This window comes from Delphinus delphis, chromosome 5 (genome assembly GCF_949987515.2).
Source record: "Delphinus delphis chromosome 5, mDelDel1.2, whole genome shotgun sequence".
Lineage (NCBI taxonomy): Eukaryota > Metazoa > Chordata > Mammalia > Artiodactyla > Delphinidae > Delphinus > Delphinus delphis.
Genome location: NC_082687.1, coordinates 76,944,406 through 76,961,429, shown reverse-complemented (window position 1 = coordinate 76,961,429; position 17,024 = coordinate 76,944,406). Strand labels below are relative to the sequence as shown.

At 40.4% G+C, this 17,024-nt stretch overlaps 1 protein-coding gene across 5 annotated transcripts in view; it reads left to right on the top strand.

The window, feature by feature from the left end:
• PGM2 (phosphoglucomutase 2) overlaps nucleotides 1-16,918 on the top strand; it is a 38,477-nt gene extending 21,559 nt beyond the window's left edge. For 3 of the 5 annotated variants that reach the window (XM_060012711.1, XM_060012714.1, XM_060012713.1), the window contains exons 10-14: nucleotides 50-143; nucleotides 1,633-1,762; nucleotides 2,723-2,912; nucleotides 6,304-6,437; nucleotides 11,922-16,917. In XM_060012711.1, coding sequence (XP_059868694.1) covers nucleotides 50-143; nucleotides 1,633-1,762; nucleotides 2,723-2,912; nucleotides 6,304-6,437; nucleotides 11,922-12,024 — 651 coding nt within the window. In that variant the 3' untranslated portion in view covers nucleotides 12,025-16,917. Of the gene's footprint in view, nucleotides 1-49; nucleotides 144-1,632; nucleotides 1,763-2,722; nucleotides 2,913-6,303; nucleotides 6,438-11,921 lie in introns of all 5 variants that reach the window. The other 2 variants (XM_060012709.1, XM_060012712.1) reach the window with 1 other exon arrangement.
• The last annotated feature ends 106 nt before the right edge of the window (nucleotides 16,919-17,024 follow it).

The window sequence follows — 17,024 nt, the reverse complement described above, 5'->3', positions numbered from 1 at the left end:
TCTGTAGAAGGTCTAAGGCATTTCTTTCTCTCTTGGATTTTCCTTTTAGGAAACATTAACTGGCTTTAAGTGGATGGGAAACCGAGCCAAACAGCTAATAGACCAGGGGAAAAATGTCTTATTTGCTTTTGAAGAAGCTATTGGTAAGAGTTGATCATGACGATCCTGGGATCAGTTAATTTATAGAATGCAAATACATGGGCAAAGATGTGGATTTGGATTTGGGTTCAAAAGATTAACTGTGAGACAGGAACACACAGTTTGTTTTTCTTCTGTGATGCTCGGCAAATGCTGAACTGTCCTACCCCAAAGTTGGCATCACAGATTTCTTTAGCTGAAAAGAATATCTCACAAATAACCAAGCCATTCATGTCAGGTAGTGAATCCTTTGCCCAGATAACTGTGAACAGTGATGTTCTGTACACGGCTGTAGTAGCTTCAGAATCCTCCTATTTGGGGAGTTAACGATATTTCCTCCCTATGGTATTGATATACAGGCCAAATATAGTTCACTCCCCCTCATAGAGTGCTCTGCAGAGATCTGTCCAGAAGAAAGGAGAAGGCATGGTTGTGGGACTTTCATCAGAGTGACTGTCACCTGAAAGAACCAGCCAGGCTGATGGAAAAACACTTGTCTTAAATGATCACTATCAATGAGCAAAAGAGGAGAGCTAGCAATAGAAACGTGAAATGCAAATGTTTGGGCTGGGGATGTTTTAGCTCTTTGTTTAATAAAAGTTGTTGTACATGATGCTTATTATATAATACATACTCTTCTCGTTCATACATTCCCTGCAACATAGACACAGGCTCATCATTGAACTAATTCAATGAATGAAGTGTAAGAGCTCAACTTTTGCTCTTATGCTCTCAGAACTGCAATCCTGGCCTGACTATAGCTTTTTATTAAAAAAAAAAAAAAAAAAAAAGATTTTCTTATATTTGTTTATCAAATATTTATTGCATATCAGTTGCACACTGACTCTGAAAGAAATGGATGACACTGACCTTAGCCTACAGCAGTTTATATAGATCTAGTTAGAAACCACACAAAAGAGTATAGGCTAGGTGTCAAGATGAATCATATAACTGGGGATTCAGAGAAGACAGAATAAGCATTGACTAGAACAATTGGAAGCAGTTTTGTGTTTCAGCCAGAGGGATTTGGTCTATACCTGGAAAATGAGTACAGTTTGTCTAGGAGGGAGACTCTCCTTACAGGTTATTCAACAAATGCTTTTTCTTTTTTTCTTTTCTTTTTTGAAGTTAAAGCATAGTTGTATTACAATATTATATTAATTTCATGTGTACAACATAGTGATTCAATGTTTCTATAGATTATACTCCAGTTATAGTTGTTATAAAGTATCGGCTACACTCCCTGCGTTGTCCAATACATCCTTGTATCTTAGTTATTTTATATACAGTAGTTTGTACCTCAGCAGATACTTCTTGAAGGCCTGCTATGTGCTAGGCGCTGGCCTAGATTCTTAAATGTAATGGTGGTGAATGAGAAGCATTTACATACTGACAACCTCTTATGCAGTAGACCGGGAGCATATAGATGTGTGCACGCACAGTGTGTAAAGGGACCTACTCCTCAGGGTGTGTGTATGACACGTGTTTCTGCAGGATATATGTGCTGCCCTTTCGTTCTGGACAAAGATGGAGTCAGTGCCGCCGTCATAAGTGCAGAGTTGGCCAGCTTTCTAGCAACCAAGAATTTGTCTTTGTCTCAGCAGCTAAAGGCCATCTATGTTGAGTAAGTTTCTATTGACTGTTAAATTGAAGTAATGTTTTTTTCATTTCAGTTGTGCAACACAATGATTCAATGTATATCTATATTGTGAAATGATCGCAACAAATACAGTTTACATGTTATCCCCACATGTAGTAATATTTTTTAATGTTTTACTCCGTTCTTATGCATGAGATACTAATATTCTTTCTGATGTCCTTACTTTGGCTATGAATTCTATTGCCTATAAAAACTAAATAAGGGATCACCTTTTCCTTTTGATATTTAACTACTTAATAGTAGTTACCCTTCATGATGACATTGATTCTTAACAAATGAGAACATTAGTTGCAGAAATGGCTAAGGGAAAAATGTGATTTTTAAGTGTCCAATGTCAAAAAAGACACATGTGTTCACAAAACATGTTTAGTCTTTAAAGCAATTATTCACCAGTGTCTTTGTAGTGCAAAAGCAGCCAGACACAATACATAAGGTAATGGGCATGGCATGGCTACGTTCCAATAGAGAAACTTTTACTTAGAAATACAGGCTGAGGGCCACAGAGCAGTTCAGCGATCCCTGGGGTAGATTGTTGGACCTCTTTTATAAAATTGGACCTCTTTTTTTTTTGTTTGTTTTTTTGGCGGGGGGTACGTGGACCTCTCACTGTTGTGGCCTCTCCCGTTGCAGAGCACAGGCTCCAGACGCGCAGGCTCAGTGGCCATGGCTCACGGGCCCAGCCGCTCCGCGGCACGTGGGATCTTCCCAGACCGGGGCACGAACCCGTGTCCCCTGCGTCGGCAGGCGGACTCTCAACCACTGCGCCACCAGGGAAGCCCTGAACCTCTTTTTTAATGCTGAATTATTCCTTTGAAATTAGTCGCGGTTATTTGTTTTAGAATATACTGGTTGATACATGTTCAGTGTACCCTGTGCAGAATTATTTGTTCCTCGTTTTGCATGTAATTGTGTTTGTATTGATAGGTATGGCTACCATATCACCAAAGCTTCGTATTTTATCTGCCACGATCAAGGCACTATTAAAAAATTATTTGAAAACCTTAGAAACTACGATGGGAAGAATAATTATCCAAAAACTTGTGGCAAATTTGAAATTTCCGGTATTAGGGACCTTACAACTGGCTATGATGATAGCCAACCTGATAAAAAAGCTGTAAGTAATGTCTTTTATCAATTAAACTCGTCTCTATTTACTTTTTGACTATACTTTGAATAGCTCAACTTAATCATATAATTAATTGAAGCTGATTTTAGGCATTATTATAAATAAGCTATCAAAATATACAGAGAGTTAAAAATCATGAGCTGAAACTGAAGGGGTTCTCGCTAGTCATCTAAGCCAATGCTGTCATTTAATACAGCAGGAAATCGATACAGTCGTCCCTCATCATCTGAGGGTTTCACATCCGCGGATACCGAGGGTCGATTGTACTACACTGTTTAATGGACTTGAGTATCCGTGAATTTTGGTATCTGTGGGGGGCTCATGGAACCAAACCTCCACGGGTACCGAGGGACGACTGTACTCAGAAGTGTAAGACCTGCCTGTGGTCACACAGCTAATTGGTGATGCTAGGGATAGAATCTGGGTCTTCTGATTCCAAACGCAGCTTTTCCTCTCTTTCAAAAGTTGAACTTGAAAAAGCATCAGAATCACCTGGTGGCCAGGTTAAAACACTGAGTCCTGCAGCCCACCCCTTATTTGCCTTTCTAATAAGTTCCCTGCTGATGCTAATGCGACTGGTCCAACTTTGAGAACCACTGCTTGCTTCCTCCTTAGTTTTACCCTGTTCTCTGAATATATAGGAGTTGTTAGCTGTAAAGCATGAGTTTGCATTCTTCCTACCATGTAGATTCCCCCACTGGAGTCAAAAGAAGGCTCAAATGTGGCAGAAGAGTATTGCTAACTATGGCAAGGGGGTAGAGGAAGGACAGTAAGAATATCCTTTTGAGATATTGGACATTTGCCTTTTTTTTTTTTAATTTTTGAATTTTATTTATTTTTTTATACAGCAGGTTCTTATTAGTTATAACTTTTATACATATTAGTGTATATATTTCAATCCCAGTCTCCCATTAGCTTTGATATTCACCTTGTTATATTTTTTAATTTACATCTGCACACAATATGTTTTTAAAGGCAAATAGTATTAAAAGGGTTATGATTAAACATGGCAGTTCCAACTCCTGCCATCTCATTTCCATGTGCCAAGACAACCACCTTCCCTCTTAGTTGTTTCTCCTGGTATTTACCACCAGATTTCTAAACAGTGTGCTCATGTGGTAATACTATGACTTATCAGTGTTAGACTTTATTAATTTTCTATTATGGAGATAGGGATTTAGTTCTTACACTTCCAGCATTCACGACTCTTCTCCCCTGTCCTTACAGTACATTTATACCACAACTCTTGGTGACATCAGATTCCATGCTTGTATTATTATGACTGGTAACTATTGTTTTTTGCTTAGTTAAGTAGTATACTATGATTAGGTTCCCCTTAATTTGTATAAAGAATTACTTTTCCTTTAATTGATAGCTGCTTTGTTCTTTCATTTGCATGGATTTCTATGTAGCCCTCACCAGTTCTTCCCACATCCTTCAAATACGGCTCAGTAGGGTTTTTGACCTGGACTGTTGGTTCCATCTTGTTTCCAATGGCCTCCCTCCTGGTCCCTTCCTCTGGGGAGAGCCTTCTGCTCTCTGGGTTGAACGCCCAGCTGTCATCCTGGGAATGCCCTTTCACCACTCTCTGGGGGTGGGTCCCTTGCTCCTGGACCCCATGATTTCCTCTTTTTATATTTATCTTCCTAAATCACATCCTCTAGTAGCTTCCTAAGAAGAAATGAATGACAGGTAAATCTTTGGAGGTGTTTAGGTCTGAAAATGTCTTACTCTACCCTCATGCTTTATTGACTCACAGTTTGGAAAGCATTGCTCTGTATTTGTAAAGCTGTTGAGCATCCATCATTCATTCACTCAGGAAATAGTTGGGACCTGCTGTGTGCTGCATTCAGGGATGAGAACACCATACTCATTCAGTCCTTTCCGTGCCATTTGTTTTTTTCTCCATGGGAAGACGTTAGGAACTTTCCGCTAAACTTGGGGTTCTAAAATTTCAGTGATATGCTTTTAGTATGGGTCTCTTTTCATTCATTTTTCTGGATACTTGGTTGGTCTTTGTTGATCTACGGAGTCATTTCTTTCAGTTCTGAGAAATTCTCTTGATTTTTGTCAAAGAAGGACGCTGGATGGTTGTTTTTCAAGTAACCTCTTCCCTTGCATTTTCTGTTCTCACCTTCTTGACAAGTCCTTCTTGACAGGTTCTTAGATGCTGACTCTCCTGGAGTGATGTTCTACTTTCCGTGTTTCTTTTTTCCCACTGTCCATCTATGTCCTTCTTTCCTACTTTTGGGGAGATTACCTCAACATTAACTTTCAATGCTTCTTTGAACATTTCAGCTCTTTTTCTCTCATTTATTGAAAGTAACATCTTATTCTTGTTTCATGTGTATTATATCTTACCTCTCTTAAGGATATTAATTACAGCTTTTTTAAAATGTAGATCTTGTTTCTTCTGTATTGTCTTTATTTCCCTCAAGGTCTCCTGGGGACGCCTCACTCTCACCCTAATCTCCTGCCTGAGGGTAATAAACTGGGATGCTGAGGCCCCAGAAGTGGTGGAAAGGTGCTGCGGACCTGGGAGGAGGGGTTTGAGCATTCAGTGTGCAGACTCTGACTTACTCTAAGTTTTCTCCATGCCCTGCCCTCCATGGTGCCCAGCGTCCCCAGCTTCTGAGCCCTTCTGGTTCAGTTACACCAGAGATTTAATCCATCTCCTGATGAGGTGGTTGGTTGACCACGTGGGCAGAAGGTGGGGATTTGGGAGGATCTAATAGCTTCTTTGTCTCACGCCTGCCCTTTGCTGTACCAGGTGCGCTAGGTAGTGAGCTTTACTAGGGCCCTGCAGAACATGCCGACTCGGTTCTTATCTGCCTGCTACAGGGGCTCCGAGGACATTCTTCTGTGTTCCATCAGGTCACCTCTGCCCTCCACCTGGTTTCTGACTGCCACGATTAGTTGGCAACCCCCTCAACTGCTGCTGCCTCTTTGCCCTTGTGTGGTTTTTGATTTTAATGCTTCAGTCATTTTAGTGGAGTTTGGAGAGCAATCAGCTAAGAATACATCTATCAGAAGCCCTTGAAAGTGAAATAAGCCTAGTGTTTTGTGGGGTTTTGGTAATGCATTATTAATTGGTTTAAAGCAATTTCTTGTGAAAGTGATGTGTTTCAATTTTAGTAAAACTTTAGTAGCTTTAATAGAACCATGGAGGTAAAAAGTAATATACAAAGTTAATTTTCACAAATTGCCTTATTATTATTATTTGTTTCATTTATACAGAGTACATTTTCTGATTTCCTCAAAAATGTTCTTTTCTTCTTTGTTTTGCATTTACTTTCTTGCTTATTCAGGGGAAAGTGTTAGTTAGGTAAGAACAGCTGATGTTACTACTTAAATTTATAACGTGTAAATTAATTCCTAGGTTCTCCCTACTAGTAAAAGCAGTCAAATGATCACCTTTACCTTTGCTAATGGAGGTGTGGCCACCATTCGGACCAGTGGGACAGAGCCCAAAATCAAGTACTATTCGGAACTGTGCGCCCCCCCTGGAAATAGGTATGCTATGGATGGCAGCTGCTGTGATTTTTATTCCCTAAACTTCCTAAATTCTATTCAGATGCTAAGTAAAATATTTTATCTTTCCAATATGTAGTTTAATTAGGAATGTTGTTTCAGAACCTGCAGCACTATTGTGACATTAACAGCCCCTTGAAGCGTCTAGGGACAAGAATGCTTACTTCCTACTTGGTTATTTCCTTCTACCCCAAATTTCCCTGTATGGGAAAATTTCATTCCTAATTTCAGTAATAATAATTAAATTTCCTTTTTTTAGTACTTTATATTTGAGGCTGACACCGATGACTTTTTCTTTTTCTCCATGTCTCTGATACAGTAAATTAAAATGCATTACACGTCCATTCAACAAATATCTTTGAGCACCTATTGTGTGTAAGTCACGCTGGGCCTTGGGGCAGATGAAGAGCCACACAGAGAGTCCACCAAAGAGCTGATGGTCTGGTAGCTTCAGGGTCGTGCTTTGTGACCTTGGTAAAGGGTTTGAGTTGGTCACTTTCCAACACCTGTAACATTTTGAACTTTATCAGCCGTGGTACATGTAGCTAGTACGTGTAAATGTCATATTACACACCTATTTAACAGTCACTTAGCTATCATTTCTCTATTCAGAATACAGTTCAAAATCAGGAAATTTGGGACTTCCCTGGTGGCACAGTGGTTAAGAATCCTCCTGCCAATGCAGGGGACAGGAGTTCGAGCCCTGGTCAGGGAGGATCCCACATGCTGCAGAGCAACTAAGCCCGTGCGCCACAACTACTGAGCCTGCGCTTTAGAGCCCGCAAGCCACAACTACTAGCCCACATGCCACAACTACTGAAGCCCGCGTGCCTAGAGCCCATGCTCCACAACAAGAGAAGCCACCGCAATGAGAAGCCCGTGCACCGCAACAAAGAGTAGCCCCCGCTCACCACAACTAGAGAAAGCCCGTGTGCAGCAACAAAGACCCAGCGCAGCCAAAAAATAAAAATAATTTTTTAAATATCAGGAAATTTTTTTTTAAGTGAATTAAGTCAGTGCTGTCCAACAGGAATAAAATGTGAGCCACATATGCAACTTGAAATTTTCTCCTAGACACAATTTTAAATAGTGAAAAGAAACATAATATATTTATTTAACTAAGTATTTTAAGTATTAACGTTGCAACATGTAATCACTATAAAAATTATTAATGAGGTATTTAAAAAAATTTTTTTCGCACTAAGTCTTCAAAATCCATACAATATTTTACACTTACCACACGTCTCAAATTCGAATGCTATATTTTTCTGGAAATACTTAAAATGTTTTGGGTAATATTTATTTATTTGGCTGTGCTGAGTCTTAGTTGCGGCTTGCGAGATCTTCATTGCGGCATGCAGGATCTTTTGTTGCGGCATGTGGGTTCTAGTTCCCCGACCAGGGATCAAACCCAGGCCCCTTGCATTGGGAGCGCGGAGTCTTAGCCACTGGACCACCAGGGAGGTCCTCTTAATCTGTATTTAGAGTTCCTAAAATTTACAGTTGAAAAAGTAGATTTTGACACCCAAGTTGTTGGAAACATACTTAAGTTTTCCAATAACTGAATCAAGTGCTAGTTTTCAAATTTGAATTTCAATTAATTAACTTAAATGAAATGAAAAATTCAGTTCCTCTGTTGAACTAACCGCATTTCAATTGCACCGTAGCCACGTGTGGCTAGTGGCTACTGTAGTAGACGACACAGGCCTAGGTAGTAATGGCACATACACTCCAAAGTTTGTCCATAGCGTTTTTCTGGCTTGTGGACCAAATTTACATTATGTGGAAATAAGAGCAGAGGAAATTTTCTGAGCATCTTAAATCAGTGAGCTAATAGCAGATTAAATGTAGCAGATTAGAGGGGCAGGGAAGATTTGTTACAGTTGGACTTTCCTTAGGCATGAAGAAGTGAGGGCTGATAGCAACGCAAGAAATATTAAAACAAAACAAAACTATAAAACATGGATACAAGAACTCAGAATAGTCACCTGTTGGGGACTTTATCATAAAGGAAATAGCAAGCCACACCCAAATCAGCCCTGAATCTTCTTCTGAATAATTCTCATTCTCACTTAGTGCTTTCATATTTCTGTATCTCATTCTTTTGAAAACAAATGGACATAAGTCCAATTTAAAGATCTATTTTCTCTATATATTTCTTTCCTTTTCATTGTCCTGTGAAAATATGTGTAATATTTTAGAAAACTTTCTTTTATAATAACAATACAACTTACTGTTTAAGGATCTGTGGTATTTACATTTTTCACATGGCTTATTGAGTGGACTTAAATTCAAATATTAGTTTCTAAATTGCTGAAAATACTTTGAAAATTTGTCCTTTTGTTATAGTCATTGAAATGTTACTCCCATTTATTAAATGAAACATTAGGCACTAGGTCAGCCCATAGATATGCTGTCAAGGCTCAAGCAAGGCATGAGCATAACTAACACACAACAGCAATAAAGCCATGGCTAAGATTTCCTTACTTTCTGTTAACATTAAATATTATTAATATATTTTATATCATGAATTTCATTCATTCATGGAATTCCGTAACCCACTAACCCTTTTTTTTTTTGCGGTACGCGGGCCTCTCACTGCTGTGGCCTCTCCCGTTGCGGAGCACAGACTCCGGACACGCAGGCTGAGCGGCCATGGCTCACGGGCCCAGCTGCTCCACGGCATGTGGGATCTTCCCAGACTGGGGCACGAACCCATGTCCCCTGCATCAGCAGGCGGAGCTCTCAACCACTGCACCACCAGGGAAGCCCCCACTAACCCTTTTGAATAGAAAATCTTTTTCAAATACAATTCCTGCTTTTAAAAACTATTTTTGTTGGGGTTGATGTCTTTAGTTGTTGTTTTTTGTTTTGGGGTTTTCTTTTTGGCTGTGTCGCACAGCTTGTGGGATCTTAGTTCCCCAACCAGGGATCAAACCTGCGCCCTCGGCAGTGAAAGCACAGAGTCCTAACCACTGGACTGCCAGGGAACTCCCTTGATGTCTTTAGTTTTGTTCAACTTTTTATTGTGAAAATTTTCAAACCTATAGAAATGTAGAAATAATGTAGTGAATACCCACAAACTCCTCACATAGACTAGGGGTTGACAAACTTTTTCTGTAAAGAGCCAAACAGTAACTATTTTAGGGATTACAGACCATATAGCCCTTGTTATAACCACTCAGCTCTGCTGTTGTAGCCGGAAAGCTGCCACAGACATAAAAGAATAGGTGTGGCTGTGTTCCAATGAAACTTTATTTACACAAACAGGCTGCAAGCCATAGTTTGCCTACCCTAACCTAGTTTCAGCAGTTGCTAACATTTTGCAATATTTGCTCTCACTCACCATACATATCAATATTATATATTTGGGTTGGTTTATTTGTTTTCTCAGCCATTTGAAAATAAGTTGCAGACTTCAATACTCAACTCCTAAGAACGAGGACACTCTCTTACTATCTCAAGATTTAGGTAATAGTCTCAAGCAAGGTTCTAACGGAGAAACAAAACCAGCAGGGGATATATAGTAAATTTATTGATGAGTTTTGTTTTATGTATATTGTTTTAAGAAAACCAATAAGGGCTTCCCTGGTGGCGTAGTGGTTAAGAATCCGCCTGCCAATGCAGGGGACATGGGTTCGAGCCCTGGTCCGGGAAGATCCCACATGCTGCAGAGCAACTAAGCCCATGCGCCACAACTACTGAGCCTGCGCTCTAGAGCCCACGAGCCACAACTACTGAAGCCCGCACGCCTAGAGCCCGTGCTCCGCAACAAGAGAAGCCACCGCAATGAAAGGCCCGCGCGCCACAATGAAGAGTAGCCCCCTCTCGCCACAACTAGAGAAAGCCCGCGTGCAGCAACAAAGACCCAACTCAGCCAAAAATAAAGAAAGGAAGAAAGAAATTTATATTAAAAAAAACCCCAGTAATTATTAGTCAGTGTGCCTTCCTGAGAACTCTTATTTTCTTCAAAGCACATTTATGGAGAAGGAAAAGAAAAGACTTGTGTAATTCATATATATTTATGAAGCATAATTACGAAATATGTTACCAATGGGGGGGTAAAAGTAATTATAATGACAGCTACATCTATTGAGGTTTTTGGGCCAGGTTCTGTGCTAATTGCTTTCTATAATTTATCTCAATCTATATGACAACTCTCTTGAGAAAATAGTCTTTATCTCAGTTTTACAGATGAGGAATCTGGGCCTTTGAAAGGTTGACTCACTTGCCCAAGGGCACACAGCTAGTAAGTAGTACAGCCAGAATTAATGTCTGTAATAAAATGGATTGTTTTAGTTGTACTGGTTAACTGTTACAATGCAAAAATGATATTAACTAATTACAAAGATTGCCCTTTCCGTTAAAGTTAAGTTTGCATATATTAAAGGTGGTCAAGTATGAAGTATTAAAAGTTTGAATTGAAGGATTTTTGTTTTTCTATTGAGCTTTTTGGTTTTAAGTACTTATAGTAACTCACCTCATGCTAGTAACCTGATATGTAAGGCTGCCACATAAATTAGACACCTGTCTAATTACAAGTCTGTTTTATCTGTTACCAACCTTCCAATTGTTTGCACATAAATGAGTGTTTTCCACATGCTTGAAAACTTGGTTTCCTTAAAGGGATCTAGTTCCCAGGATTTTTGTTTATACTTTAGTTGTGACCCTTTTGTTCCCAAAGTAGAATAAAAAGCAGCCACGTAGCACAGGGAGATCAGCTCGGTGCTTTGTGTCCACCTAGAGGGGTGGGGTAGGGAGGGTGGGAGGGAGACGGCAGAGGGAGGAGATATGGGGATATATGAATGTGTATAGCTGATTCACTTTGTTATACAGCAGAAACTAATACACCATTGTAAAGCAATTATACTCCAATAAAGATGTTAAAAAAATAATAATAAACAGGAGGTCTCAGGGTCTGAGTTCCGGGTGAGTGACCAGCAGGCCCACTAGGAGGCTCCCCATCTCTTCCATCCTGGGAAGGCCTGACACAGGAGGCTGTAGCCGAGCTCCCAATAGTTTGAAGACAAACAGGATCAAGAACATTCATATCCTGGGAGACCAAAGACTTGCCAGCCATGTCATTTGTAAAAGTTCAGCAGGATTTAATGACAGCTGAAGTCATGGAAGTTTTCTCTGCACTGTTAGGTACAGACAGAACTTTTAGGGATGCTAGGCTACAAATTGTGTTTCTTAAAAATTCTTATGAGAAGTGCAAAGGGGTGCTTTTGTTTATAGTAGAGACCTCAGGAAGGCCTTTGCGGAAAATATGAATATTGTCACATGAGTTTTTTGTCTACATCACAGATGTGTTCCCATGCTTAAGTAACTGGAGTTCTGTTTTGTCTGATTTAGCCCTCCGCTTAAGGGTAAATATCAATGTTAACTGATCTATGTGAGGAATCTTTAAAATATGCTTTGGAATAATCCACTGACCTGGAATTTTTTTTCCCCTTTATTTTGCAGTGATCCCGACCAGCTGAAGAAAGAACTAAATGAACTAGTCAGTGCTATTGAAGAATATTTTTTCCAGCCACAAAAGTATAACCTGCAGCCAAAAGGAGAGTAAACTATCCCAGCCTTGGGCCTAATTACATTTCCCTACAATTAAGCTGAACTTGATTTCTTAAGCAATGTTTTTGTGGGCTAAATAATTTAAACTATTGCTACAAGTATTCATATTTTTTTAATAGACCTACATTCCTCCTTGTTTTATGTTTGAACTTTAAGGGTAATAAAGAAAGATGGTCAAATCTAACAAACCACCATTCCTGTTAAAAGGTTGAGCATCATCCGAACTTAAAAAATGAAGATTTTGGGGCTTCCCTGGTGGCGCAGTGGTTGAGAGTCCGCCTGCCGATGCAGGGGACATGGGTTCATGCCCCGGTCCGGGAGGATTCCACATGCCACGGAGCGGCTGGGCCCGTGAGCCATGGCCGCTGAGCCTGCGCATCTGGAGCCTGTGCTCCGCAACGGGAGAGGCCACAACGGCGAGAGGCCCGCGTACCGCAAAAAAAATAAAATCATAAAAAATGAAGATTTTAAAAATAACCTTCAAAAATATATTGTAATTAATATGCTTTCATTAGAATAAATACCAAATATGTTTCTTCTCTAAAATTCATTTTATGTGTAAGTAAAACAGCCAGAAAGCCTATACGTATTACTAAATTCTGGGCTGTCCTATGTAAAAGATAGCCACTTCTACATGTATGTATATTTACATTTCTGTCAATTGCTTATAAAGTAAAATAGATGAACAGATCAAATGTTGTGTTTAGGGAAAATACAATTCACAGGAACCTGTAAAGTAGAGCAAAAGATACTTTAAAAAGATAGTTTTTTGATCTAAAACTTTAATTCTAATAATGCACCATTATACATTGTGTATGTGCTAGGAAAAAAGAGCTTAACCATCTTTGTTCACTGTGTTAACATTCACTTTATCTCTTTAAATCTTGAATGAAATAATTGGTTATTTGAAACTTGCAAAGTAGATTATTGTAGTTTTTTGCTTTAACACAATTCAATGTAGTTTTGGTCCTAAAGCAGCAAGGACTCTAAAACAGTGACTGCCTGACCTTGATTTTTTTTGCCTTGTTCTTAATGTGATCACAATCTAAAACTAGGCTTCTCCAGGTTCATTATTTAATCTGCGCCTTCTCATAACTGATGGCCTTAAAACCTTCCAAAATGACTCCCATTGAGAACCCATGACTGAGGACCAAACTGTTCTTTATATACTTTATATATCTTGTGTGATTTTTTATTTTTAAAGCAAATGATTGCCTATACTCTTACTAACTTAAATGTTATTAACAGTTTCAGAACAATGAAAAATGACAGTACCATTGACAATCATGTTTCTAATGTAAAGGAAAGAATATTTGTATATCCGAGTGATACACAGTTTGTCCCCTACCAGATCTCCTAAATGTACAATATTCAATATATTCTGTCAGCTGCTTCATTGTAAAAGCTGTATTTATTTTTGTTTTCTAGCCTTAAAGTGTACTCTGGGAAAGAGAAACTTTAGATTTGTGTCCTCTCTACATTTTTGTGAGCACATAAATTGTACCCCATCACAGAGTTTGTTTCTGGAAATGCGAATGTAATTAAGATCCAGTCCTGCTTGATGGAGCTCAGGGTCTAATTGGAGGGCTGATAAGTAACTACAGTACTTAACACGTTCTATAATTGAGTTATCTGCAAAGTACTCAGAGTTGAGGATTGTGAGAGAGGGATTCATTCTGCCCAGAGGAAGCTTCACCTTCAGGGGCAAGTAGCAGCTGGAGATGGAGGAGGAAGTCTTCCAGGCACAGAGCACAGCATTAGCAAAAGCCTGGAGGCACTGGGGTGTGTGTGTGCAGTCCTGGACGGAGGTGGGGAGATGGTGAAAACAGAACCCAGATGTAAACTTCAGGACCTGCCCCACTTCCCTCATGTGAGTGGGTGATTCAGTTGGACCTAGAGGAGATCCTCCAGCAAGTATTTCTTGTTATTGAGGGATGCAGGGTAGCAACGTGTGGTGCGTAAAGCTTGCACCATGAGGACCCTGCATTCTAGTCTTGGTCCACGGGGAGCCAGCTCTGTGACCTTAGTCAGGTCACTTAGCCTGTCAAAGTCTCCATTTCGTTATTTTTTAAGACTTTGGGTTTTTTTAGGGCAGTGCTAGGTTCACAGCAAAATTGAAGGAAGGTACAAAGATATCCCGTACCCACCCTGCCCCCACCCCATGCACAGCCTCCCCATTATCGACACCCCACCAGAGGGGTGCATTTGTTACTGTTGATGGACCTATAGTTAACACATCATTATCATCCAAACTGTGGAAACAAGAAAAAGGTCAATGAATTGCCAGGGGTCAAGGGGGAAGGAGAGATGAATAGGCAGAGCACAGAGGATTTTTATGGCAGTAAAAAACATTTTCTGCGTGACACTGTAATAGTGAATACATGTCATTCTATATTTGTCCTAATCCATAGAATATACAACACCAAGAGTGAATACTAACGTAAACTGTGGACTTTGGGTGATAATTTTGTCATTTTTAAAATAAACTTTACTAAATGGTCTCTGAGGTCATATCATGCTGCAGGTCTTTAAATTATATAAAAATCCATTAAGGGCACCATCAGCAATCATAAATCATTGGCAGTTCTCTTTGGCAGAATGCTTAACTAGCCCTCTTACAAGACCTAACATCTGAGATGGGGGAAAAACGCTTTTTACCGAAGAGACAGGCAGCCGTGTCTTCCTATCCTGCCTTACCTTGCAGCCTGAAGGGAGGGGTGCTGAAATTGGGGATGAGGAAGACAGAACCACGTGACATGCAGACGCCAGGAAATGTTCTGCAGGGGAGGAAGGCAGTGGTGGGGACGGAGCGCCGTGTAGCAGCCCCCTCTGCCTTCTCATATCTAAACTGCTTGGGGAAGACTGTCCAGTTTGAGTGTAGAGGTGGCAGCCCATTTTCTCTTGGTGCCTAGAAAGAACAAATTCCAAATTAAGTCTGAGAGACTGACTTGCAGGAGGAAATGCAAGCCAACTGTTTTATTTATTTTTCCTCACGGTGTCTCTATGAAATAAACACCTTTATTCTTTCCTCTAAGAAACATTGGCAGTAGCTGTCATTAGCTCATCGGTTTAACTCAATCATCATGCTATTAAGGGACGGTATTGTTATTTCTTGACATTAGAAACATGGTTTTAAATTTTTTTAATTAATTTGTTTATTTTTGGCCGCGTTGGGTCTTCATTGCTGCACGCGGGCTTTCTCTTAGTTGTGGCGAGCGGGAGCTACTCTTCGTTGCGGGCTTCTCATTGCGGTGGCTTCTCTTGTGGAGCATGGGCTCTAGGCACGCGGGCTTCAGTAGTTGTGGCACGTGGGCTCAGTAGTTGTGGCTTGCGGGCTCTAGAGCGCCGGCTCAGTAGTTGTGGCATACGGGCGCATTTGCTCCTTGGCATGTGGGATCTTCTCGGACCAGGGATCAAACCCATGTCCCCTGCATTGGCAGGCGGATTCTTAACCACTGCACCACCAGGGAAGTCCCTGGAGACATGGTTTTAAAAATAAATGCTTTAAGTGACGGAAAACGTGAATATGCCCTCCTTTTAAGGGATTTTGAAAGAATGGCATCTAAATCATATTTATAATTTCTACTTCCTAAAAGACTACATTCTGAGACTTATTTGTGCATTCGTTCATATGTCCACTGACTGAGTCATGCTTGAATTTTGCTATGAGTCAGGCACTTTTCTGGATACGGATAATAAACAGGATTTGTGACCTCAAACTTCGCCTAGCAGAGGAAATCACATGTACACATCAGATTGCTGCATTGCAATAGTAAAGCATTTGAAATATGGGCAAACCACTCTGTAATGTCCCCTTTTGGACTTGTCTTTTTCAAGAACACCAAGTTCAAACTCCTACCATTTTTGTTCAAAACAGTTTGACTCTGGGAGGCTGTTTGAATGCCATTTTCCTGCATCATCCCTCTGTCCTGTTCTTGCTACCAACATACTTTGTGTAGAGTAACCCAACTATTGAAAGCAAGATGTCACACTCTTGGGCAGACGGGAAGCAAATTTTAAAATAACGCCACTTTGATAGACTTCTCCATGTAAGCACAGTGCGGTAACTTCGACTCACTGGAGGAGAAAGACAGCTGCCTGGAGAGATGAGGTCCTCGGACATAAGCGCAGGGTGAGCAGGGTGGAGAGCACTGTTGGGGAATCTGGTTTCTGTTGCCTTGGCTTCCTTGTGTAGGTCCCTGAATTTAAAATTTTCGGAATAGCTAGTGGCCACTTCCCGTTCGCGCCCAGTGAAAGCCACTTTGGTGTTTGGTGCAAACCTAGTCCAGAATGGAGCTGGGCACACAGACCAAAGAGCCAGCTCCAGGTCAAATAAGCATTTGAAACCATTTCAAAATAGCATTGTGCAACTTCCAAAGGGAAGTTAGGGTTGCAGTTTACAGAGATGATGAGGCCTAACTGTGTTCTTAAAATACATTGTTCTGAACTATTTCACCTTAACTATTTTTTTTTACAAATCTCTAGGTGGCAACAGTGAAATGTAGCTCCATATCTGATAAAGGTTCCTAAATCAAAAGTAAATGTTATGCCCATCATCGGATGAATGGATAAAGAAGATGTGGCACATATATACAATGGAATATTACTCAGCCATAAAAAGAAACGAAATTGAGCTATTTGTAATGAGGTCGATAGACCTAGAGTCTGTCATACAGAGTGAAGTAAGTCAGAAAGAAAAAGACAAATACCGTATGCTAACACATATATATGGAATCTAAGAAAAAAAAATGTCATGAAGAACCTAGGGGTAAGACAGGAATAACGACACAGACCTACTAGAGAATGGACTGGAGGATATGGGGAGGGGGAAGGGTGAGCTGTGACAAAGCGAGAGAGTGGCATGGACATATACACACTACCAAACGTAAGGTAGATAGCTAGTGGGAAGCAGCCGCATGGCACAGGGATATCGGCTCGGTGCTTTGTGACCGCCTGGAGGGGTGGGATAGGGAGGGTGGGAGGGAGGGAGACGCA